The sequence below is a fragment of the Nuphar pumila genome, chromosome 3 (genome assembly GCF_984573655.1).
Source record: "Nuphar pumila chromosome 3, dmNupPumi1.hap1.1, whole genome shotgun sequence".
Lineage (NCBI taxonomy): Eukaryota > Viridiplantae > Streptophyta > Magnoliopsida > Nymphaeales > Nymphaeaceae > Nuphar > Nuphar pumila.
This window is the reverse complement of record NC_143251.1, coordinates 110,731,983-110,759,623: the sequence shown is the minus strand read 5'-3', so window position 1 is coordinate 110,759,623 and position 27,641 is coordinate 110,731,983. Positions and strand designations below refer to the sequence as shown.

The following is a 27,641-nucleotide window of genomic DNA, read 5'->3' as shown; positions in this document are numbered from 1 at the left end:
TGGAGAATACACAAGATGTCATGTTTTATAAAGATAGTACTTCACATTATTAGCTTTTCCAATGTTTTATCAAACTGTACACAAATCAAACAACCAACTTTTCACAAGAGAAACAGTGCCCAGAACGGCCCATAGAAACAGATAATTGGACCTTGTAGGTGAACAAAGAAGCCGTCTGTGTCTGTAAATGTAATCTTCAAATGCAAAACAGAGGTCGTTCCTCATGTGCCCTTATCCCAAGATCAACACTACCAAATGATGACTGTACAGTTGATACTGCTAGACAAGAGAACCCTAGATGAGAGGGCAAAACCAGGCTTTTTAAAAGGTTAACCAAGAAATCATACAGAAGGCAAAGGACAATCAGTCAGACGACAAGATAAATTCTCAAAGGTCCTGAAAAGCACTTGCATGCAAAAAACACAATGAAACCAATGATTGGAATGAATAAAAGGTTGATCGTGGATTGTTCTTGGTGTAGAGATGGGCCAAGTCCAGACTCGAACTAACAGTGACAACTTGGAGAACTGAAACCAAGTGATGTACATTATTGTTCACTTTTTCTCCCTGTGATCCAATTCACTGATTGACAGGTCAAGGGGTGATGTTGACTTGAGATAGATCTGATCACCGAAGCACCTAGCCTTTGGGACCAGAAAGAAACAGGCAACAGCATACATAAAACCTTGAAGGTATACAGAAACAGTGCTCACAGCACGTTTTCTGGAAGGAAGAGGTAGCGGAAACGAGAATCAAAAGGAACAACTGCACAATTACGAGTGCCAAGCAAGCGCAGATGCCTCTGAGACATGCAATCTTCTACCATGGCAGCTTGTTGAGGTGGAAGGAATTGACAAATCCAACCAGACAGTGAGGCATCATCAACAACAGTTTTTGCAAAGCAGTGTAGCATTTTTGGCACAAATAGTTTGCCCTTTCTGCTTACACCGACTGATGCACGAACATAATCCCCTAATGATTGTTGAAGCTCTTCCCTCAGTTTTGCGGCAGTATAAATTCTCACCTGCAAGGATCAGGCAATTGATTCATCTCATGGTCAAATATTTCTTTAAATTTTAAAATGCTATTGTTGATTGCAGTACTCAGTATAAAATATTCTCAAGTGATGTTACAATGAATATGCTGCACATAACTAAATTCTTGTTGCAAAATAAAGATAGAATGAGAAAAATTATAAGTGATTATGTTTTTCAGTGGAAGTCAACACTTGACAAGTAAACTCTATAAACCTGTCTACATCCTAGCTAGTCACTAAACTGCGAAAAAATTATGTACCAAGTTTGGTACATGGAAACAAAATTTATATGACATAATTAGTATGATATACTATTATTAAGCAGGCATGGCCCAAAGCTGTTATTACTGCAAAAATAAAATATCAATAAGTGAAATTATCATTTTCTGATAAATTTTTTTTCACCAAGAATAAAGAAATCAACTGAGTCTGCAACCATTAACAAGAAAGTACAATAAAAAGGACCACATACACCAAAGCCAGATATTCCTCAAAGTTATCAAGCAAAACATGATTTTCATGAAAAGGAAGAAACACATTTCCAACCAACTCCAAGAGTTGAGGAAGTAATTTTATCCACCTTCCCTTTCTCTGCTCTATGAAGAAAGCATCAGCCCATGCCAGGATGTTCTGCTCATTCATATAACTAGATGCAAGTCCCAAAAATAATCCAACCATGAGTTGTAAAAATGGTCTCACAAGGAAAACTAATTTTGAAAGAATAATTTTTCATCCTGCCCATCTGTAAAACTCTAATTTAAAATTAAAATCCAATATCTTGCATGATTTGATGCAGGTACCCATTTATTCAAATAATATACAATCAAAAGCTGCTCAGGTAAATCCATATGCAACTTATTGATATGTACGTACAATTTCATTCCCCTCCAACAGTAAAAGGTAAACTCATTCTTATTATTATCAAAGTTTGAATATCCTATTTCTTAAAAGACAGTGAAGTTAAAAGTGCAATGCCACTAGATAAAGGCCAGTACAACTACGTCAGAAACTGCCTTAAAGACAATATCTGGATAATCTCATAAAATTATTGTCGTAATAGCATGAAAATGTCATATAGAATACAAATATACGCTGTTTATAAAATGCCAGAGTATTTTGGGAGAATATCGTGTGAAAATAACACAACATTTTTCAAAGAGTTTTTCCATAATCATCCCTACCTTATGGATGATACCTAAAGAAATCCACACCTTGTTTGATTTTCCAGAATCGTCCTTACATTTTGAAATGTTAGGATAAATGCAGCTTCCATCATGTGACATCTAGTTACCTTAAGGATGTTTTCATGTGGTTGGCAAAATCGGGAGGATGATTTTGAAAATGGGATAAAGGAAGGATGGTTTTGGATTTGCCTTATAAGGGAATGATGATTATGGAAAAAACTCTTTTCAACAGTATCAGATTTTGCACTGTGGATTAAACTAAAGATGAACTAGTTTGGACATGTGTATCATAAAAGTTGACTCACAAGGTATGCAATGTAAGTACTAATATGTCATGTCCTACAGTTGACAGCTGTATACAAAGAAGAAGAATGTTCTCATTAGACAATGCAAATGTATGTGCTTCACAAAAAGAAGAGTGTGACATGTTATGAAGGGCCAAACAAAATGTGCATGTGCACGTGTACTTCACACAGACATGCACATGCAGAAGTACTAACCGCAGGTGAGGAGTACATCCCAGAGCTGAGAGCAAATGTTACAAGTGGATCAGGACCATCGACCGAGAATTTCCGTTGTTCCTCGGATGTCTTCAGCTTGTGAAGGGCAAGAAGTAATGCCTAAAGAATTTATTTAATTGACAACATTAGTTTAATATGGATTTTTATGGTGAAACCATAGAAGATAAGCAAGGATAGACCATGAGAAAAGGATATAGATCTCATACTGTTTGTGGCCTATGGACAGGAGGCTTCATCTTCAAAATTACATATTCAATAGCAGCAGCACTGAAAGAGTGCCCACAAACAGTATATGCTGCCTGCAGAAGTACAAACAACACAAGGAAAAACCTTTAGGCATCAAACAATATTGATTTTTTAATTTGCTTAAATAGTATATTCCCTTGAACAATTTTTCAGAAGAGTGTGGTTGGATGCATGGGCATAAGCACCAACTTATATAAATAATGGAAAGATCAATGATAACTCACAGGATCTGGAACAGATATTTTGTGAAGAATAAATCCAGGAGTTTATTGTTTGGAAAAAATGACTGCACTTGCCAAAAGAGGAGGTACCTTTTGCATCAAAGAGAAGAGTTTCAACTCGCTCTTGGGAACTCCATATGCCAAGTAAGCCTGCAACAAGCCCAAAAAAACAATTCATTTCCAATGATCCAAACAGCAGACAATCTTTAATAATGGATTAGTTGCATTCTTAATACATTATGAAAAATGCAAGTCAAAAGAAGCACAAACACAATGAATAAAAAACACGCACATGCATGATTAGTGCATTGTATAAGTTTATCCAGAAAGCCAGCTTCTCATCACAGCACAAATTAGTCGGGTTCACTTTTGCCAGCTGCTCAACCAATGATCTGCCTTGCAAGAAAATGAAGCATAGCATACAATATCAAATATCTGTGTCAAGACAATGCACAACTAAAAATCATAGAACATCAACTTAAAGTACATGTTTGACAAACCAAAGTCAGCTAGTAGTTCATCATGAATAGAAAGAAACAGCTAGTAGAGAATCTCATAATAGAATATGAACTAAAATTCAGTGGCCAAAAGCATTATACACAGTTCACATCAAACTCTACCGCAGCTATCAGAACAGAAAACCAACTAAATCCTTTGATTAGATTTAATATACTGAATAAAATTTGAAGTTGAACTAAACTGCATCTCTAAGCCTGCTGACTTAAGAAATATATGTACCCATCTTTCCAACTATAAGACCGAACCCCAGTTTTAATGTACATGTTTAAAATTGAAATGCATATGGCTTTATGCTTATGTAGGGGAAACAGAAAAATAGATGTGAATGAAGTCCGCACCAATGAAATCCAAATTTGAAAAAAAGAAACATCAGATATCGAACAAGGACTGCAAAGAATCTCACCTAAATCTTCGAAGTGCTCCAGCAGCATATTCAAGCTGTTGCTTCCCCACTGACATCCAAGAAACCTCAACAGCCGAACTGTAGTTTCCAATATTAGCCCAGCTTAGCTTTCCCCGTACTTTATAAGGATCAAATACATTATCATCTGCAAGAACATCTCCACTACAATGCAATTCAACCACTGGACTTTGGATTAATGACATTGTAGACAGCTCAGATGGCTCAGAAAACGATGACAAAGATGCAGCAGATAGGTGTCCATGTGGAGAAGTTGGGAACTGGATATTCTCCATTGAGGTAGACTTGGAAGAAACAGTGGATGAGTCTGCAAGACAAATGAATATGTTCTTCATACACCGTACCATTTCCTCTGATAGCTGATTAGGATGAAGCCAAAGGCTCTTAACTGACATCTCTTTGGTAAGCCTCCTGGATTTTATATGCCGCAACTTTTGCGGCTTTTTATCTTGGGAACAGTACACTTCTCGCTCATTCTGATGCAAAGTGTCACAGATGAGTTAAAATGATCAAACTTTTCATAGAAACCATATTAGTTAAAGAAAAAAGATTTAGGAGAAAACAAACATAGCAATTTCAAAATTCCCCCAAGAAACAAAGGTGTCCATTAGCAGAAGTTAGAAAAGCGGAGGAATTATGTAAAAGCTAATATTATAGTTCCATTCACGATTGTCTATAGACTCTGTTACACATTCTCCGCATCCAATTCTGGATAGCTGCTTTAAAAACAAGAACACATTTTTTAACTTCAGGATTCTGCCAAAGTAATCTGTACAGGTCGTTGCAGTTTGGATAGAATAGCACATCATTTGGCAGAAAAAAATTCTGTCAGCAATGAACCAGATTTTCTTCATTTAGCATAATAAAAGAAGTTCATCATAAGTATTATTTCTTGGACCAGATATCATGCCAGTGTCATCTTTTTTTTTTTTTTTTTGGGGGGGGGGGGGGGGTTGGGGGATGTGATTCCTTGTATCTGAGCAATCATCTCAAGTCTCGACCATACCCAGATCATACATTAAACGAAAGATCCTAAAAAAGCATATGGTGCGATCATCCATGAAATCTAAACTGCAATAAATTTGGGGAGAATTTTTTTTTTAAAAGTGATATGCCTTATGCCCAAACCCTAATTCCAGAACATACTTTAGGAATTAAAACTACTTAGTTTTAGCCACAAATGTGGAAGTGTAATCTCAAAAATTATTGCAAGCAACAGACAACAAAAGACACTAATCAGTGGATTATGCCATGGTTCTAACTTCTATGCATTGCAATTACTTGCTCTTTAGCAGGAGAGGCATTCAATCCTCTACATTTTACAAAACTACCTGTATATGCTGAAGTGCAGTAACTAAATCAGGTGGCTTTTTTGAAATGACACATCATCCAGAAAAAATCTAAGACCACCTACAAATTGTAAAACAAGGGGAGCACGTGAATACACTCCTAAAGGAAAGCAAGATTAATGAATTCATCATAGAATTATGACAAAGACATCAGCTTCAAAGAAAAAAAGTGAATTCATCATAGAACAGCAAGAAGATTTAGAGACCATTATATATGTGCCAACTGCAACTCTTCCCAAAATCAATGAACAAATGAAATGTCGTTTTACAAATTTCAAACCCAAGAGACAATTCCATAGCTTTGTCAAAAATCAAAACCTGTCAATTTGTTCATACAACCACATGGATGCACATACACATACACATAACTAACCAATTTTTTTTCTTAGGGCACTAACCACCATACTAAATTTTCAGTCTCATATTCTAGCTGATTTAAGCTCCAAGTAGACGGGATCTTGCTCATAATGATACAACAAAATGCTCCCATCAAAACACATGTGATTTTCTTTTTAAATCACTAAGAAACAATTATTGCTTGGCACCAATACCATCCTTCCTCTTCCCCACCCAACAGCATACACAATCCATGAATGCAACAGGTGCACACATGTACTCAAGAAATGTTATAACCTTGATAGACATGAACATATAGGATTTAGATCACTTCATTCTTTTTTTCAAAAGAAAGACATAGATTGTTATCATGTCATTGATCATTATTCTTTGCAAATTTACATGTGTGTACCATCATCATCATGCCTTATCTCATTGACATGAGACCAGTCTAACAGTCTTATGTCTCCATTCCTGCTTATTTAAAGCTAAAACAAATAAAGCTACTCTGTCTTCCCAGAAAGAACTGCAGGAGCAGAGTGTGTGTGTGTGTGTGTGTGTGTGTGTGTTATCTAGTCAAACCTCAATCTATATAAATTGAAATAATCAAATATATAACCTAGTTCCATACCCTTTGGTAAAAAATGCCAGGTCCATGACCATTCATGTCATTGAAACATAGCTTACATATGCATCACAAGACACAAGAAGATTTCATATTGCAATTTGCAAGTGACCTATGTATAGATACCGGTTTCTAAATAAATATGAACAGATAAGTGTGTTAGACATAATACACATCTAAAGAGTACAAATATTTCAGAATGAAGAGTGGATGTTTAGGCATGCTGAAAACCCAAGGCAGCAGGTGATTTTGTCCACGTTCATTATTTCCTACATATGTAGAAGATACTAACAAATGCTGTGCATGTGCTTGTTATTAGAGCATGAAGTTTGAGGTAGTCAGAACTGGACATTGATCCAGATCTGTATCACTCATGACACTGTTCACGATGTTACTATTCACATCACTGTTCATGATGTTACTGTTCAGGTCTCCTAGTTCCCTATTGTATTTTATTATACATTGTGTCCTTAAAATACCGTTATTAGTCTTCTTGTATTTTGTATTAATAAGGGTGTTTTAGTAAAGACATATTTTAGTGTAAAGTGAATATAAATAGTCACAATGAGGCACAATTTTCCCATATTGGGAATTGTGAGAGTTCAGCCCAAACCTTTCTCTTGTCTTCTTTCTTTTTGGAGGAACCTTAGAAAACCTAAATCTAACACGGTATCAGAGCCATGATCCAAAGTGGGGCTAGAAAATCTTGATGATCTTCAACATTCGATCTTTCTTTCTCCATGTAACAGTTGAGTCTTCTATTCTTTTTTCTCTTCCTCTCTTTTCTTTTCTTTTCGCTCAAATCTATGTCTCCTCTTGGTTCTTGGTTCTTAAATCATATATGCGCATTTCTTGATTCCTTAATTTCTCTTTATTTTTGTTTTCTCGTTATTTCTTTTCCTTCGAATCAAATATGCATATTTCATGACTCTTTCTTTTCTCCTTAAGATCTTGGATTTGAACTCTCTTTTATAAATTTTGGCTCGCCTGTGTTTTGAGTCACATCTTTCTGACCGAACAAGATTTATCAGATCTGAAAATATATCAGATCTGAAAAACAGATTGACGTCACCTAAAGCCAGTGATTTCTGTTTTGGCGTTATTCAACAAAAAAAGGGATTCCAAGTGTACATTGATGTATGATTTCATTAAGATATTTTATTTGAAGAGGCATATCTAATTTAATGTTCAAGTTCCTTTCTGCAAAAAAAAAAGGCGTGAATGTTATTACTGCCAATTACTGTCGCTAATTTTCTGCATCTTGGTTATTGATTATCTCATTTTCTTCTGTAATTAGTTGTTGCTCTGTTTTGTTCCTTTTGCATTGATTCCTTATTCGCCTGTCATGGATTCAAGTTCCTCTTTAGGATCCTTCACTGTTAACTTTCTTGTCCAATTAATTTCTGAAAAATTGAATAACTCCAACTACCTTACCTGAAAAAGGCAGATTATTCCTTTTATTAGGAGTCAGGATCTCGCTGGTCACCTCGATGGATCAGTTGTTGCTCCATCTGAGTTTCTTATGCAAGAAGATAAAAATGACAAAAGGATTATAACTGCAACGAGGACCGTTAGGAATCCAAATTTTGTCATCTGGATGAAGAAGGATCAAGCCTTAGTGGCCTACATCAGTTTAACCCTAACTTAAGAGGTATCGGTGAGAATTCCAAATTATTGCACTGCGATGACGTTATGGAATACATTATAGCATACCGACTTACAGATTTCAAAGGCCAAGATCATTTATTTGAAAAGATAATTTCAGATCTATGTCACATGGGTGCGGGTGCGGGTGCGGGGATTCGGCACTTCCAAAAAACCCGAGTGCGGGGGTGCGGCAGGGGCAAAAATGTAATATATATATATATATAAAAGGGGGTCCGGGGGTTCCCCTGAGGCGGGTCGGGGGTCCAATTTTTTTTGCTGGTGTGTTTGTTTGAAGACTCGTTACCCACGTTCTGCTTGTTGTGTACTTTGAGGCAACAAGACAAAATTGATGAAACGAAAGGATTGGCAATCTGATCGACCCATCCTGTTGCGTTCTGCTGACTGTCATGATTCAATCATGTCTGAAACTCCCTGGTCTTCACGAAAAAAATATAAGCGCAAGGTTTGATGTGGTTTGTTGGAGAGAGAGTCTTCATGAGGCCTACAACTCCACTGCCACGCCACGCCATAGAATTCTTCAAATTTCATTTTATATACAGTTGCACGATAGCTAAAAGAAATTTAGTGGATTGGACATGTGGAAAAGAGAGGTCTACATAAGGCTACAGCTAGAGCACCCATCTCGCCAGGAGAACAGTGAATACTAATAGCCAGCAAGGCTACCACCATCATTATCATTTATTATGGAGAGAGAAAATCCTTTACAAAAAAGAAGGATCTGGATTGAAAAGGCTCTTCAATTTTAGATGGTTTTAAAAGTGCCCCTTTATAAAACAAGAGCAGCAGCAAGCAGCTGTCAGCAGAATTCTTTTTTTTTAAATTCCGCAGCCCATTTCATAGGGCAAATTTTAAAAAAAAAAATCCAAAAAAAAAATGGACCTAAATGATCCTGGGTGCGGTCAACGCACCCAGAATCGGGTTGACCGCACCCGGTGTCGCATCCGCATCGAGTCGCGTCGACGCGGGTGCGGCACCCTGCTAGCCGAATCCCTGTGACATAGTTTCAGATGTTGAAAAAGGAGGTATCCATGTCTATTATGGAATATTTCAACAAGATCAAGTTCATTACAGATCAGTTAGCGTTAATTGGATGTCAAGTGTCAGAGAAGGACAAAATTCAGCAAGCTCTAGTTGACTTGGGACCTGAATACCATGTGTTGTCCACTACTTTACAGTATACGGGGACCGTTTATACTTTTGATTACCTGAAAATCAAACTCCTCAGTTATGAGATGTCGTTGAAGGGGATGTCAGATAAAGAAAAATCTGAAGTAGATTCCCATGATGTGTTGTTTACGGGATCCTTTTTATGCCGTATACGTGCAGGAGGACGTGGTAGAGGCAAAGGTTATAATCAGAGAAGTCGAGAAATTCTTCCTACTCCCAAAATCCCTCCAAGAGGAAGAAGTGCATTCAACAATAGCATTCCTACATACTACATTTGCTCAGAAAGGACATGTAAAAGCAAAGTGTTGGTTAAAAAATGATCTGAGGTACAATCCTGAAGCTAAAGGCAAATCTTTACCTAAGGATCAAGGGCCAAACTAGCTCTGACAAGGAGCTTTTGTTGGCTACCATTTTCGAACTCAGTTTCAAGCAAAACGATCAGGGTGTTTGGTACGTTGATTCAGGAGCTGACAGCCATGTCACAGGTGATGCAAGTAAATTCTCCAAATTGATTCTTTATTCTGGTAAAAATAACATTGCTACTGGAGATGGTAGACGCCACCCCATTACACAGACTAGAAATATTGTCCTTCCTTTATCTAAATCACATTATGTCCAGTTGTCTGATGTATTGTGTTCTTCTAATATCAAAGAGAATATAGTCTTTGTTTCTAAGACTGTTGATGATACCAATTCGTATGTTGAATTTAATTTATCTTCTACGTATGTCAAGAATCTTCAAACGAGGAAGACATTCGATGAGGGAGAAAGATGTGGAAACATGTATGTCTTCAAAAAAGATTTCTTAATTGCTTGAGCTACATTGGATAGTCACTCGAAACCTGAGTCCTCTGCGTGTATTTCAGTATTTCAAAGTCAAGTCAGTCAAATGTTTGACATAGTAGGTTAGGTCATTATGGTGGAGTTTTTTTTGAAAGACTAGTTTTAAATAAATTTACCCAAATCTATCTTGGGTGAAGAGTCTTGTGATAGTCTATGTCCTAGTTGTCAAGTTTGTAATGTTTTGTCATTTAATTTATATAATAAAAGAGTTTTGAGACCTTTTGATATTATTTATTCTGATGTCTGGGGACTATCTCCACTTCCTTCCACTTCTAATAGCAAATATTATGTATCATTTATTGATGACTATTCTCGTTACTTTTGGATATTTTTCTTAAAGCATAAGTCTAATGTTTTTTGCGTGTTTAAAACCTTTTGGGTCTATGTTCATACTCAATTTTCATCAAATATTCTAAATCTCCAGTGTGATGGTGGTGGTGAATACTCATCAAAGGAATTTGTTGAATTTTATAGAATAATGAAATTGGTCGAAGAGTTTCATGCTCGCAGATACCTCAAAAAAATGGCATTGCTGAAAGAAAGCATCATCTATTGTAGAGAGTGTGATGTCCAAGATTCATGAGAGTAAAGTTCCCATAAAGTTATAGACCGAAGCATTTCATACAGTTGTATATGTTATAAACAGATTGCCCATAAAACTTTTGTAGAACAATTCTCCCTATTTTATGCTATACGAGAAACACCCAAATTATAATGAGTTAAAGGCATTTGGATGTGTGTTTTATCTTCATGTGGACAGCCAGTTGAGAAACAAATTCTAGAATAAAGCCCATGTTTGTCGTTTTGTTGGATATGTTGATGATTACAAAGGCTACAGGTGTTATGATTTCAAGTCAAGCAGAATTAAAATATTTAAAAATGTTGTGTTTGATTAGTGTAACTTTTCTAATGATCGGTGCAGCCATTATGTTTTGCAGGACAACAATAATATTAAAGTACATCAACCTTGTCTCAATAATAGCCTATTTTCAGCTATGAATGATAAGGTACAACAGTCGAATCTTTTTCCTGATCAAAGCCAAGATATCTTAGAAGGTCCACCAACCGAATTGGATTGTGACATAGAAACCGATTCAGGCAATGTAGAAAGCACATCAAGAAGATTCAAAGAGGGATGCGTTTATACAAGTCATAATCAAAGTCAGTCGGTTCTGCAAGAACAACAACAATCGTCAGATCAAGAAACAACTTCAGTCAATGAGAAGATCAAGTAGGGTGAGACATTCGATTAAAAGATTGGTGAGTTGTGAAAATTTTGGCATAAATTTTCAGTGCTTCATTACTCAAATCGGACAGCAACAAGAACCCAAAATATTTCAACATGCAGTGCAGTCAAATAGGTAGATAGAAGCTATGAATGAAGAAATGCAAGCCTTGCATGAATGCCAAACATGAGAGATGGTGAAAAGACCTCCTGATAAAAATGTAGTTGGTTTGAAATGGGTGTATAAAATAAAATATAAACCCGATGAAACTATCGAGAGATATAAAGCTCGCCAAGTAGCAAAAGGATTTGCTCAGGAGTATGGGCATGATTATGATGAGACCATCAGTCCTATTGTCAAAATATGCATTATACAGATCAACCTTTCTCTAGCAATTGATCATGGGTGGTAACTAAGTCAATTGGATATAAAGAATGTATTCTTACATGGGCATCTTAAAGAGGAAGATTATATGAAGCAACCACGAGGGTATAGTGAAAAGGATCCAAAAACTCATGTTTGCATGTTAAAAAGAGTTATTTATGGATTGAAGCAAGCTTCAAGATCTTAGTTTGAGAGTTTTTCGGTTGCAATTTAAGGCTATGGTTTTACTCAGTCCCCATTAGATCATTCGCTTTTCATTTATAAAAGTAACAATTTTATCATTGTGTTACTAATTTATGTTGATGATATAATTGTTACTGGCAACTGTAGTAAACATATTAAAGAAGGGAAGAGGTTCTTGCACACAAATTTTAAGATGAAAGAACTTGGTCTGTTACGGTATTTTCTTGAGATAGAGGTAGATCAGCAAGTTGATTCCCTTATTTTAACTCAGCACAATTACACGATAGATCTCTTAAATAAAACGGGCATGAAAGATTGTAAAGTTGTTGCAACCCTAGTTGTCATTCATCAGAAATTGGGCGCAAATGATGGAGAATCGTTTCATGACCCAACACAGTTCAAAAGCATAATTGGAGTGTTGCAATATCTTACTTTCACTCCTCCAGATATTGTTTTTGTTGTTAATTAGGTGTCAGAATTTATACATCAGCCTATAGTATCACATATGGAGGGTGTGAAAAGAATTTTGAGATATTTACATGGCAGTGTTGGAAATGGCTTGCTCTACAAAAATAGGGCACCACATGAAGATATGTTAATGGTTACGACTTATTCAGATGTTGATTGGGCAAGAGATCTTAACAAGAGAAGGTCTATTTTGAAAAGACGTGCTTATGTGTATTTGTTCATATCGGGTCAGGGTCGAGACCCGTAATCATGTATTATACCAACAGCCGTCTTTCATTAATGGCATATATGTAATTATTCCTTGTTGTAAAAGGGTATTTTAGTACCCCGAATTTTGTATTAGTAACAACATATAATGAGAAGATTAGCAACCGATTCCTATATTGGGAATCTGGATTTCTCTGCAACTCCTTATATCTCTCTGTCCTTCACTCTTCATGCATGGTAAAACTCTGGATTTTATAAAATCTAACATGTTTTTGTAAACTGTGTTTTTCTTAGAAGAAATTTGGTCTCAAAGAGTAGTAAGAAACCAAAGGTTGTTGCGAGGTCCAATATAGAGGCTAAATATCGTTCCATGGTTGCAGTTACAGCTGAAATGGCATGGATTAGACACATGTACAATTTGGGAAAAGTCATCTCCAAGTCACTCTTTTGTGTAATAATCAAGGAGCAATCAAGATTTTAGTAAATCTCATTCAACATGGAAAGACAAAACATATCAAAATTGATCAACATTTTATTCATCAAAAAGTGGAGGATTAGGAGAATGAGACCAGCTATGTCCGGACTGAAGACCAAGTGGTTGACTTGTTAACTAAAGGCCTCACAAAGAACAGGTTTTGGTATTTAAGAAGCAAGTTGTCCATTGTTGTTAATCATGTACAATTTGAGGGAGGCTATTAGAGCGTGAGGTTTAAGGTGGTCAGATGTAAATCTTGATCCAAATCCAATCACTCATGTCACTGTTCACGACATTACTATTCACATCACTGTTTACGATGTTATTATTCGCATCACTGTTCATGTCTCCTAGTTCCTTATTGTATTTCATTATATATTGTGTTCCCAAAATACCCTTTATTACTCTTCTTGTATTTTGTGTCAATAAGGGTGTTTTAACAATGATGTATTTTAGTGTAAAGTGAATATAAATAGTCACAATGAGGCGCGATTTTTTCATATTGAGAATCATGAGAGTTCAGCCCAAACCTTTCTTTTGTCTTCTTTCTCTTTGAAGGAACCTCAGAAAACCTAAATCTAACACTTGTGTGGTCTTTTGCCCACGTGCTTATTAGAAAAGGGAATACAACAACAACAACAACTACGCCTTCATCCCAAAACAGTTGGGGTCAGCGATATGAACCAAAAAAGAAATTCATTTTGGGTCTTCCACATGAATCCTTTTCCTCCAATCATTTCTATCCAACGCCATGTCCTCGGTGAGGTTCAAAGCATTCATATCCTTTCCTATCATCTCCATCCAAGTCTTCCTAGGCCTACCCCAACCTCTTTTAACTAATATATTTTCCCATTTCTCCAACCTTCTAACTGGAGCATCATTAGGCCTTCGCCGAATATGTCCAAACCACCGTAAACGATTCTCTCGCATCTTATTTTCAATGGGTGCAACACCTGCCTTCTTACGTATCTCTTCGTTCCGAATCTTATCTTTTATTGTATTTCCACACATCCATCTAAGCATCCGCATCTCAGCTACACTCATTTTTTGAATATGATGTCTCTTGGCAGCCCAACATTCCGTACCATATAGTAAAGCGGGTCTAATAGTCGTCCTATAAAACTTTCCCTTCAACCGCAATGGCATTCTACGATCGCACAGCACTCCAGTAGCACTTTTCCATTTCATCCACCCAACCTTTATCCTATGATTTACATCTCCATCAATTTCTCCATACTTTTGAATGATGGATCCCAAATATTTGAAATAATCATTCACCGGTATATCTTGCTCACCAAGCTTCACTACACTCCCATCACTACTTCGTTGCTTACTAAACCGACATTCCATATATTCAGTCTTACTCTTACTCAACTTAAAACCTCTAGCTTCCAATGTCTGTCTCCATAATTCTAACTTAGCATTAACCCCAGCTCTAGACTCATCAATCAAAACAATATCATCAGCAAACAACATACACCACGGTACATTTTCTTGAATTGATCTCGTAAGCTCATCCATCACTATCGCAAATAGGAAAGGGCTTAAAGCAGATCCTTGATGTAACCCAACCGTTATCGGAAAATTGGTTGACACCCCTCCACAAGTGCGGACATTGGTTACTACTCCTTCATACATATCTTTAATTATACTAATGTACTTGAGAGAAACACCTTTCTTCATCATTGTCCACCAGAGAACGTCCCTAGGTACTCTATCGTATGCCTTCTCTAAATCAATAAAAACCATATGCAAATCTTTGTTCCTCTCTCTATATCTTTCAATAAGTTGTCTAAGAAGATGTATAGCTTCCATAGTTGATCTTCCAGGCATAAAACCAAATTGATTCTCCGATATCATGACAACCTTCCTCAACCTAGACTCAATCACCCTCTCCCAAAGTTTCATAGTATGACTCATGAGTTTTATACCACGATAGTTTGTGCAATCTTGTATATCACCCTTATTCTTATATAAAGGCACCAAAGTACTCTTCCTCCACTCATTAGGCATCTTATTTGTTCGCCAAATCAAGTTAAAAAGATTTGTCAACCATTCTAAACCTTTCTCTCCCAAGCATTTCCAAGCCTCGATAGGTATACCATCTGGGCCAACTGCCCTTCTTGATTTCATTTTCTTCAAAGCCTCTGCAATTTCTTTCTTTTGAATCTTGCGCATGAAGTCACGATTTATCTCATGAAAAGGAATGGAGAAGTCTCCAAGATCTTGAGCATGACTATCATTAAATAGCTTATCAAAATAATCTTTCCATCTCTCCTTAATCTCCTCATCTTTGACTAAAACCCTTTGCGTTTCATCTTTGATACATCTAACCATACCCAAATCCTTCGATTTCCTATCTCTCATCTTTGCAAGCCTATAAATATCCTTCTCGCCTTCTTTGGTATCCAACTTGTCATAAACCTCCTTATATACCTTAGCCCTCGCGTTTCGAACAACTTTTTTAGCTTCCTTCTTTGCTATCATATACTTCTCCAAATTCTCATTATCACGACTCTTACTTAGATTTCTATAACACTCTCTTTTAACCTTAATAGCTAATTTGACATCCTCATTCCACCATGATGTATCCTTACCTAGTGGTGCACCGCCTTTAGACTCACCCAATACCTCCTTAGCTACCTTTCTCATACCACCCGCTATCTTATTCCACATTGATTCTGAATCCTCCTCGAGACACCAATCAACTTCCTTAACTACCTGCTCTACAAACATTCCTTGTTTAGCTCCTTTCAGTGCCCACCACTTAATTCTAGGATCTATCCTATGTCTATCCCTTTTGCGGCATTGTCTAATTCTAAGATCTAAAATTAAGACTCTATGTTGTGTAGCTACACTTTCTCCTGGTATAACCTTACAATCGATGCAACAACCCCTATCTCTCTTTCTAAGTAGGAAAAAATCTATCTGACTCGTATTAACCCCACTTTTAAATGTTACTAGGTGAGACTCCCTCTTCCTAAACCAGGTGTTTGCTAAGATCATATCATAGGACAAACAAAAATCTAAAATCCTTTCTCCACTTTCATTTCTTTCTCCTATACCATAGCCTCCATGGATATTCTCAAATCCATCCCTACTAATGCCTACATGTCCATTAAGGTCACCGCCGATGAAAAGCTTTTCTCCATAAGATGTCTCTTGTACTACTCCATCTAAATCTTCCCAAAATTGATGCTTAATGGAATCATCTAAACCTACTTGAGGTGCATAAACACTAATAATATTAATAATATCCGTACCTAATACTAATTTAATAAGTAAAATTCTATCACCCTTCCTACGGACCTCAACTACATTATCTATAAACTGACGACTCATAACAATCCCTACTCCATTCCTATTCCTATTTATTCCTGTATACCAAATCTTATTAGAAAAGGGAATAAATAAATAAAATCACTTTATATAATCTTCAGATTAAAAACTATGAAACATGCAGAAATAATTAGCTTAAAAGTCAATTCATTTTTTAAATAACTAACCTTTTCTTCTAGCTTTCCACAATTACTGCTAGAATGCAAACAAGAAGGGTCACTTGATAATGCCATTATGGGAGAATGATTCATTTGTGAGAGGGAGCAATTAAAACTCTTTGACGAACATTCCTGAAGAAATCAGCAGAAAAATATATCATCTTAATATCTCCAATAAAAATAGAACAAACAACACAAAAAAGTGTTTCAAAGAAAGCTGACATACTGAAGTGTTAACACTATCAGGAGAAGACGGGAAATGAGAAGACGGTGACTGTTTCAAATGATACTCAGCAAGACGGCGTTCATTCCTCTCCTGACTAAGCTGAAAATGCAAGGAAACAAGCTCTTCCTCAAGCTTTGAAACAGTGACCTCCAATGCAGCAATATTGTTCAGAAGTTCCTGTGCCTGCCCATGAAAGTAAGAATGAGTCTTGAGATTCACACAACACTGTGCATGCACATGACACACCCACGTGTGTGCACCATATGGATAGGGTGTGTGCATAGAGAGAGAGAGAATCTTTTGTAAGCAATTTGCCAGTGTGTGAAGGCCGCCTATTTTAAGAAGAGCTCATGGTTCTTATATTTCTATTTGCTAATTCAGCAAAAGAAGTCAGCTTGACCTATTTGGAGTACACTACCACCTTATAATGTTTTGCAAGCACTACAGGTCTACAGCATGACCAATACCGAAAAGTTGTTTTTCCATTTTAAAGCTCATCTGATACTTATCATATTGTCGTGCAATTCAAAGAGATGTTCATGCATACTTCATCTGGGAGGCAAGTTAAACTGGATAGCGATACGGCAGTCCTTCCGATTGCACTTTCAAGGGCAGCATGGAGTTGCATTTCACCATGTAGCTTCTCTTGCAAGCTCCGAATCTATTAAGATAGATCATATCAAAAAACAGCACAGAGAACAACTTGAAAGAAAAAAAAGATACAGGAACAGCTTGCATATAATGTACTTAGATGGTTGAATTGTAATGGAAATGTGGTTAATTCCAAAAATAAAGTGCCATACAAAATCGAAAGCCTAAAAGAAAAGAACCATATTTAGATATACAAATTTTTTAATTGAACCCCATAAGTAGAAAGCTTAGCCTCTTTCCTCGAACCATATGGATCGTCTAAACATAAAAAGATAAGCATGTCAAGTCAAAATTGCTATTGTCAGGACAGCTGAAGGTTGTGGCCAATCTTAAAGGCCGTGTCAAATAACGAAAAAAACATACATGAAGGAGCTTAGGATATCCTTTTCATTTTTTTGCATGTGCGAATTCATTCCCTCAGGGTATGGCCATTCCACAGTACCAATCTAACATTCAACACCCTCATTAGGAGTGCTGGGCGAAATACCAAATTAACTGGTCAAGAGTCAGATATTTTCCTTTATGAATATCAGATGCTAAGCACAACTTTAATCAGAATACACCTACATCTCAATCGTTCATCACAATTTTCCTGACGCACTCTGTTTTTGAAGAGGTGACAAACTTTTTCTGATTGACAAGGTAGTCAAAAATTGTCATTGTCAACCTTCGCAATGACATACAATTCATAATCACAAAGATTGCTGGTATCTTAAATTATTGTGATACTATTACATTGTACAAAGTTAAAATCTTAACAAAAACAAGATAAATTCATTCTATCACGATTTTTAAGATATCATGTTCTTAATTTTTTGTTCTCTTTTAATTAATTTTTTTGTTTTTTATTTGTACACGTACTAAGTTCCCAATATTTTCCCAGAACAAATTTTTTGTTTAACGAATGCTCGTGTGCCAAGAAAACCCCAAGAACAAGATTAGTGATCATGATACAGTGGCAGCATACAGGTGTCTTGACATCAGGCAGAGAGATGCACTTACATCATGTTCAAGCTGGAGCCTGTAGGGGTTTGTACTTGCATCTTCCTCACTTGCTCTAGACTCTCCCGAAGATACCATCCTCTGGGAAAAAAACACCAAAAATCAAATCTCAACAAATGCCCAAACAGAGGACTATTCATCTTAGTAGTTTTATAGCTCAAGCCTCAAACAATAGCACGTTCGTTGAACTATGAAATGAAAATGTTGATAGTTTAATAGTCCAAACGGTAGAACAAATCAGTGGGGAAGGTCAAAAGGACGATTGATGAAGCTAATACAAAAAATAATATCTAATTCAAGTGGCCATAGCCCACCAAATAAACCAAATCTCTTGCCAAACGTAACTGAAGCAACTCATAAGACTCGTAACAGATCTAGTTAATAAGTCTACAATTTAAGTACATAAACAACCGTGTTTACATGAAAAGCTTTTTACTAAACTAGATTTCCAACATCTCTGATGCAGAACACACCACTGTAACTGCAATGAGACGAAACCAACCTCCGAATCAGAGCAACAACTGCGCCAGGACTCTCCCTTGCAAGCCAACCCATTTTCCAAAGGCAATCCTCCATCTTTGACATGTGGGTGATTTGGGGAAGAACATTTTGGTGAAGAACCACTTCTACCAAGATAGACAGAATCGTTTGAACTGATATTCACAAAGCATAAAACAGAAAGATCCAAATGAGCAAGAAAACGAAGACTAAGACCACTCATTCCTTACAAGAAGCACAAAACAGAAAGATCCAAACAAACAAGAAAAAGAAGACTAAGACTACGCATCACTCACAAGCTCATGGAGAATCCCAAACCAGGAGTTTGGAACACCCTCTTGTGGATTTCAGCGCTTAGGCAAAGCATCTGCTCCGATGAGCCCGGCTGCAAAAAAAAATTCAGCATCCAGCAGAGCGGGGATGACCACCGTTAGTTTTTATGACTGCATTCCCGCTCTCATAAACTCGCTTAATGAGTATGTTCACCATACTAATGATGCAACAGGATGGAAAAGGAAAGAAATGCAAACTCATATGTCTCTCCGTTTAAGACAATTTTTTTTTAAAAAGAAATTAAAAAGACAGGAACTAAAGCCAAAAAGAAACGATTTTCTATCAATAGAAATAGACGAGGCAGACTTGGTTCTTTCGGAAAGGAGGAAAACAGGGCCATGAAAATAAATCAGTACTAAGAAAATGGCACCATCCAGGTGGAAAAGAAAATCAATAAATTAGTTTGGGAAAACAATAAGCATGCAATTCCCCACCACGGCATTTTCACGTGAAGATAAAAAGGCCCTGCTGCAATTCAAATTTGAAGAGTACCGTTGTATCTTTCAGTCTATCTCATATACCTCATAAAAGCCGTTAAACAAATATTTATGGTTTCCTCTCATCCCTGTGCATACTACAGCAGTAACAATACGGAATGTGGAAAGGGGACATCCGTCGATTGACCTGGAACTACATGGTACCGAGCATAAAGCCAGCTCAGCCCCCACTGGCCGTACAATATTTAATATGTCATGTCCCAATATTTTACTAGAGAATAAAGACCCAACACCCACACCAGGCCCAAGTACACGTCCTTCGGAACAGGTCTACAGTACCCAGGGTGAAATGAGATTGCATTAGCTCAGAGTGTGCTTTGACGGTAATCTCTTTTGAGCGCCGTTGATCTCAATATGAACGGTATCCAAACCTGTACGAACGAGATGCCTATCATTTGGATAGGCCTCACTTTTTCCCGACACTGTTCGTGTTCCGGATGGATGGCATGTCGATGGTATCCAAACCTATTTCATGAGTGCCGTTCATTTTTAAGATGAACGGCATCCAAGAAGCCACTGACGGTGTGACTGTCAGAGGTGCCTCTGACCTGATCCTCTCTCAGGAGAAATTAACCGTCTCCGTGTGTTAATTTTAAGGATCCGGTCAGAGGGTGCTTCTGATGCCGCTCATCCATGTGATGAACGGCAACCCAAATACCATCCTTGGATAGTATATCAGATGGGTTCCACAAAACTTTTCAGAGCTATTCATATTCTAGATGAACGACATTTAAAGCACAAAAAAATGAAAAACTGACAAATAAGAAAATTGACGGAGTTGGGATTGTCGTTCATCTCATGGATTAACGGCATCCAAGATGCGTCTGACGATAATATGGTCAATATTAAAAGAGTAAAGACCCTTTCAAAGCATGAATCTATAGTGCTGAATAAGCTTATCCAAGACCGAGAAACCCTCGAGAATGACTCACACGGACACCGCCAAATTTAATCTCTCAAAATGAGGGCACACCTACCAAGTTTTTCACGGAAATGGCAACCCAACGGACGCTACGACGGACAAGCTGGCCCAAGCCCTAGCCTGGAGACTTTCTCACCACAAGGCCACAACTGAAACAAACAAGACAGCATTTGCACCATACCCCACATTTTAATACATTAAAGCATTCTTAAGAAACAGTATTTTTAAACATATATGAATACTTTTAAGAATAAAATGAGTTTTATTTTGACAAAAAAAATCTAAAAGTCAGACATATTTTTCAAAAGATAATAAAATTATTTTAGCAATTAAATACAAAAATAAGACTGACTTTTAAGCCTAAAAAGAAAATTGGTGGAATCCCATTTGGATTAGAATAGATTCTCCTAAAACCAGACTGGTGGCTTGCCTAGTAGATGTTCTTTGTGGACTAACGCTCTCATCCAAGATTTACTATTTAGAAGAGGCCTCACTAAATGACTTCTGCCTAGACATATTCCTAATCTCATATATATATATATATATATATATATATATATATATATATGCTTTTAAGAGTATTTTAATTACATATATTTATGCTTTTAAGAATATTTTAATTATTTAAATGTTGTTAATCTTAATAAAGCTAATTCAAGATTAATAAACCAGATATTTATTTATTTGTGTGCTCAGATGGAGTCATTAGAACCCCTGACAGAACATGTACTCTTGCTAACTCCGTGCGTTAGACAATGTGTAAATTAGATAAGGGAAAGGACAATACCTCCAATCCAAGCGCGTCTCTCGATGTCACTTCCAAAGCCGAGCAAGTGTCAGGGCACCGACTTCCTGTCCAAAAAAAAAACGATTAGACACCGACGATTCCACTCCACTCACAGCAAAGGCGCGTCCACCTATTCTTAAGACAGAATATTCCAATTAATCAAACGCTTCGGTGTTTACAAGTCCACAACTGTCTCAAGACAGCAACATCAACAATCTATTCTAAGCTTCCACAGCAATCCATGATTGGATGGCCCCTCTCTTATAACACTCGCATATATCAGGCAGCATACCAAGTATAAAGGCAAAGCTTTGCGCCATGTTAGGGGAAAAAATTGAGGCTCTCTCAGCTCACATGGAAGAGTGGTAACATGACTGGGATAAGCACCAAAAGGGAGTAAAGGACTCCCAAAGTTCAAAAATTTGGAGAAAAAGCTAGTATCACAAGTTCATTTTAAAGAAACGGGTCTTACATCATTTGTCTAGGACTCTAGATTCTAGAAAGCCAAAAAAGAATACAAGAGTCAAGACCTCTTTTGCTCAATTATTATTTAGTCAAGACTTAGGGTCATGAATCAGTGAAACGAGACAACCGCCGAAGTCGGCTCGGCGCTTGGATCACTCTGCACGAGTAGGCCAGGCTCATTTATGCACTAACCAAAAACAAAATCTAGTTCAATTATTGAGAGAATATAAGAAGTTTCGGATAGAAAAACTAAATTATTTGTATAGGAAATAAGAAAAAGCTGAAAACGAATTCTCAACTCAACTATTAGGACGACTATAATTACGATGACGAGGACTAGTAAAGATACACAGAAATCACTAAGTTGACTCGGGGCCAGTGTAAGAGACCCCCTCAGGCCGGGTTGAGTCAGAGCCCCCATACACATCCTCAACTGGAAATAATTAATACGCCCTCACTACCGAAATAGACCGGACTCAACCAGTCACATCTCTCATTACGAGGATTTTCTCGTAAAGGAAAAAATCGTGAAAAACTGGTTGTTGTTTTTGGGGGATAATTTCAGGAAAATATCAGGAAATATAATATTCTAAGGACCTGTTTGGTTAGCTCCAAATATCCAGAAATTTAAGATACTGGGAAAAAATAATTGAGAGATATAGTTTTCTACTGTTTGGATAGAAAAATCTGATTTCTCAAAATCAGATTTAAAAAAAAAAGAACTTTATCAATCCAGCGGTTACCTGGATTAACAGAAACCAGAAAAAAAAATCATATTTCCATTTATCCTAAAATACGGGCCTTACCCCCACCCACCAGCCCTTGACGCCCCCCTCTCTCTCTCTCTCTCCAAGAAAATAATATACCGCCTACTTCCTCCACCTTAAACACCCTTACTGGTCCCCTAGGGTTTATCTGTCGGGGCCTGAGCAGCCATTGCTATGGTTTTAGAACCCCAAACCCCTCTCTGATGGACTTTCTGCCAATATATGGTGCACGACCGTCCTCCTCTGAAGCTGTCCATCTTCTCCTCTTGCCGTTCTGGTCATCTAGAATGATCCGGAGATATGCAAAGATGGTGTTGTACCAACTACCAATCGATGGCAGTCATCAGTTCCAGTAAATCCACTTGTTGGTGCCCTTCTAAGATGAAAGCAGGGGAGACGTTCTTTGGTGATTGTTTCTTTGTGGGCTATATGAAGTGTTGGGATATGACCATCAACTGTTTCTTGAAACCGCCCCCAAACCTAGCCGCGCTGGCTCTGCCCCGACGAAGTCGCCTGCAACAGATCTCATGTCTTTTTGTTGAAATGCTTGAAATAAAGACATGAGATCTGGTGCAGGTTTGACCTATTGGCAACCAAGTGTGCATATGGGTTTGAGAGAGAGAGAGAAACAACAAATTAATTTGGGTCAAGGGAAGAAGAATCTGGATATTTTTTTCCAGATATTTAGGTGCATCCAAACACTGTCTGTTTTCAGAATTTTAAAGAACAACTTTTAGAAACCCCAAAATGCAAAAATCTAGAAAACTAGATTTCTGGATTTGCATCCAAACAGGACCTAAAAAATATAAGAAAAATAAAACAAAATAAATGCAAAAGTAAATTATAAATTAAAAATTACGTAAAATTGTGATACATTGAGGGGATGTTTGCGTTGGGGGACAAAAGCCGCCCGACGCAAGCTGTCCGGAATGCCACGTTTAAAGGGATTGAACCAGGCTGGAATACTCCAACCCAAACCCGATTCAATTTTCGTTTGTGTATCTTAGACAAATAAAATACCAGATCCAGATTAGAGAAAACCTTACAGCATCTAACCTGTCAAATGATGGGATCTCCAAAATCTACTGAATGAATTCGGATCCATCGGTGCTCTATCGAAACCCATACCAGTTAAAGTAATAATCGTAATCCTACTCTCGAACTAGGCCAAGGTATTATTCCATTCCCCAAACACAAGCCCTAAGCAAATTTCCTGCAGTGTCGTTGCTTAACTATACATACAACAAGAAAGTTGATACCTACAAGTTTTTTTATGTCAGCTCTAGTTTGTTTGTTTTTTGTCTTGCTAAGCAAGGACACTGAAGGAAATTTGTTTAAAAGTTTCCGCGTATTTAAGACTTGGTTCTCATTAGTTCGTACTACCTACTAGATTCCACCTGTCCCATACTGTTTTCTTTTGCATGATCAAACCCTACTAATATAACCCTGATATCGTCTTGAAAAACATCAAAATCAACGGCCTACAATACATCAGAATTTCATGATCGAAACAAGTAAGAATTTACTATTTCAAAAGATACGAGGCCCCTGGCATCTCCAACCAGACTTCAATAAAAACCTATTTAGGTACACCAACTATACGTGTTTACAGTAAGCAAAACTTAGTAACCATTTATTGGACCATTAGAACCTACCAATATAGAAATGATAAATGACATAGTCATAGTCATCTTCATCATAAATGAAAAGGAACAACCCAAGGGGGGGGGGGCGCAAAGAGGGGGTTTATAAGAATATCATTGCTTGGTGGAGCTCATACGGTAAAAAAGACAACAAATAGTAAAAGGCCAACGACGTTACCGCCCTCACAAACCCCCAAAGCAAAGATTTTACCGGGTAAGTTTGATTTTGTAATATAATCAAAACGTGCTAGGGTTAGCATGCTAACCTACTTATTGGCGTAAGAAGATTTTGAAACTCCACACATTACATTTCATGCTTGGGGTCAAAGACCTGACCTAGCTGTCGTGAAAAAAGAGAGCGTGTCAGATCAGGGTATTAATACCATCCATGGTCCCCAAATGTCATTCAACCATTTGATGAACTGCATCCAACTACCACGGTTGGATTGGTTAGGCCGCATAAAAAAATTAAAAATAAACAAAACAGAACAAAAAAAAAATCCAGAGCTGTTCATGCCCTTGATGAACGGGATCTAGAGCATAATGAAATGGACGGCCAAGATGATGCTGAAAACCATGGCGGCAGGGACATAGGGTAACTCTTGACCTGATCCGCCCACATTTCCCACAAGTAAATTTCAGGATCTGCAGGACACGGTAAAGATGGTTTGATTGTGCCAAAAGGGGAGGGCAAAAGGAAAAGAACAAAAAGACTTCCAAAGAAGACATACACACATCCGAAAAAAGGTTTCAGGGAAAAAGAAAAGACAATGTGGTTGAGGGTACAGAGTCTACAGACCACAGAGTACACAAGGAGGATAAGAACAAAAGTATCAAGGCGAGGTTGCCTGCAAAGATTCTGCGCTCTTTACAAACTTGAGATGAGGTTGGCAAAATTTAGAAATTTAACTCATGATTGGGTTTTGCAATGAAGCCAACAGATGAGGCAGCCTTGACGTAGTGAGGGTATTACTGTCCTCTAGCATTTCACAAGCTAAGTAAGATCGTCTTTCCACAAGGGAACTCGAGATAACTGGAGGGCAACATCAAGTATGGGAAACATAGTTTTTTTTTTAAAGGCAAGCCGTGGTTAGACGCAGACCCCTACCAGTTATACAACTATACCATTGGGTTTTGAACCTGCAACGTCCGTGACGTGTACTAGCTGCTCCCACCAGACAACCGGAGCCCCCGTTGGTATGGGAAACATAGCTAGTTACCAAGAAACGAGACGGATACGAGAAGCAGAGATGCCTGAAGCAGAATCGGGAAAGCAATTGTTAAAAACGTAGCATGAAGCGGGAAGCTGGGTACGATTGAGAAGCATTACACAAGTACATGAAAAATGAAAAAAAAAACACATAAAAAGCAATATGAAGCGCATAAGAAATGACGTAAACACAATTATAAAACAACATATAAGTGTTATAAAATTTTACTCTTCTAATATGAAAAACATAAAAACTGAAGGCAAAGTGGATGAGAAGTAAAAAGAAATGACAGAAATGTTAAGAAAGAGAAAGGGAATCAATTTAGAAAACAAAAAAAGAAGCTCATTTTTCGCTAAAGAGGATAGAAGTTTTCCATATTTCATAAGCAGGTTTCCCAAAGCTTCCCATCCACGATCATGTCAGCTTGCTTGGCCAAGTTAACCATGTCCTCACAATTCACCACCCAAACCTAGGTCGGGTCAAGCCAAGGACACACTGACCCAGGGCCCCAACGGACACAACTAGGCCGGACCAGGTCTAGCTTCACATAAGCTTTCTGTCCCTATCGGACTCTTTCGGGGCCCAGCAAGTCGAATTTAACACACTTTTATGGTGTCACGTCTAAAGGGCCCGTTTGGTGACATCCAGCCACACTATCACGGCCGTGTGGCTGCTCGGAAAGCATAGAAAGAAAAGGAAATAAAAAATAAATAGGAAAGAGACACGGTATGCACTTGCAATGAGAAATAGGGTCAATTATCTTCCCAAACAGAAAGAAAATCATCCCGAAAGAAAAAAAAACTATAAAATTTTGAATTAATTTTAGGAATTTTTGGGAAAATGACAAGAAGAAAACTTGTTCCTTCATGACATGCGATTCAAAATTCTCTTTCTTAATTTTTTTTTTAAATTCTCTTTCTTTTATTTAGCGAGAAAGAAATCGGGAGAAAAGAGAATAACTTCTCCAATAAGAAAATTCAAATCCGAGAATTAATTTTTGCTTCAAAGAAAAGGATAAAGGAATGAAGGATATCGTGATCTTCCAACTCCCTCGGTTTCACAATCACAGACGAGGAAAAATCCATCGACCCTAATCACATCATAACAACAAAAAGAGAAAAAGCAAAAAAGTTCGTTTTCGGAAAACAGAAATTCCATCATCATTCAAACACGATCTTTTAGTTTTTTCAACTTTTTAGATCCTTCCTTCGCAGACGTGGTTTTCCTTTTCCAACTAAAATGATAAAATCCCAAAAAACTCTAAAAAAAAAGATGAAAAGCCCAGCTCAAACCCTCGGGAGCATACAATAAGCGCGAGAAGAAATACTTTGAGAAAACCTCAACTTCACGGAGAACGATCACAAATCGCGAAACGAGAACTGAAAATTCCACAAAAAACCTTGCCCGAGACTCCACAACTCGCAAAAACAGAACAAAAATCTCGGAAATCCTAAGAACAGAAGGGGCGGGGTGGGGGACTCATTTTTCGTCAAATGCAGAAACCTAACGAGAGAGATTACCTCCACGAGACGCATCGAGCCCAGATCCGCCGCTCGCTCCGCCCAGAGTCCGAACTCCAAACAGCTCCGCCTCGACCTCGCTTCCACCGGACCATAAAACAACCGGGAGATCGCGATCGCGCTTCGAAACCCGCGGATTATTTTAGTGTTTTCCTTTTCAAAAATCAAAAATTCCCGTGCCCGACGTTCCAGATTTTTCAAAATTTCAAACGAGGGAAAAGAAAACGCTTCTTATGGCTCCGAGTCGGGCGGCTTGGAGCAAGCAGCAAGCGAACAGAGGGAAGAGTTACAAAAAAGTACCGACCTCCTCCGTCTTTTCTCTCCGATCCTTTCAGATTCGCGACGATTCCGCTCCTTTGCTCCCCTCTCTCTTCCTCTGGGTGCGATCTGTACTCTCTTTGACCCTACGTGCAGAAACTTAGGGTTTTCTGTGGATCAAGGACAATAGGAAAAAGACAGAAAACAGAGCTCAAAGAAAGGCAAAGAAATTCGACTCCCATCGTTCTCCGTTTAATTAATCCCGATCTTGGGAGGACTTCTTTT

General features: G+C 37.7%; 1 protein-coding gene across 2 annotated transcripts; it reads right to left on the bottom strand.

The window, feature by feature from the left end:
• Positions 1–27,641, bottom strand: LOC149843287 (uncharacterized). Of its 2 annotated transcripts, none has more exons than XM_090001769.1 (14): positions 27,099–27,641; positions 21,493–21,557; positions 19,250–19,338; positions 18,958–19,108; positions 18,456–18,536; positions 17,350–17,463; positions 16,803–16,985; positions 16,586–16,708; positions 4,131–4,624; positions 3,501–3,600; positions 3,299–3,358; positions 2,948–3,040; positions 2,721–2,840; positions 1–1,024 (listed from the first exon to the last, which is right to left on the bottom strand). In XM_090001769.1, the coding sequence occupies exons 3-14, from the start codon at positions 19,318–19,320 to the stop codon at positions 710–712; spliced, it is 1,905 nt and encodes a 634-aa protein (XP_089857895.1). In that variant the 5' UTR covers positions 19,321–19,338; positions 21,493–21,557; positions 27,099–27,641; the 3' UTR covers positions 1–709. The 2 variants fall into 2 exon arrangements, with proteins under 2 accessions (XP_089857895.1, XP_089857896.1); XM_090001770.1 differs by having other exon boundaries at positions 27,403–27,641.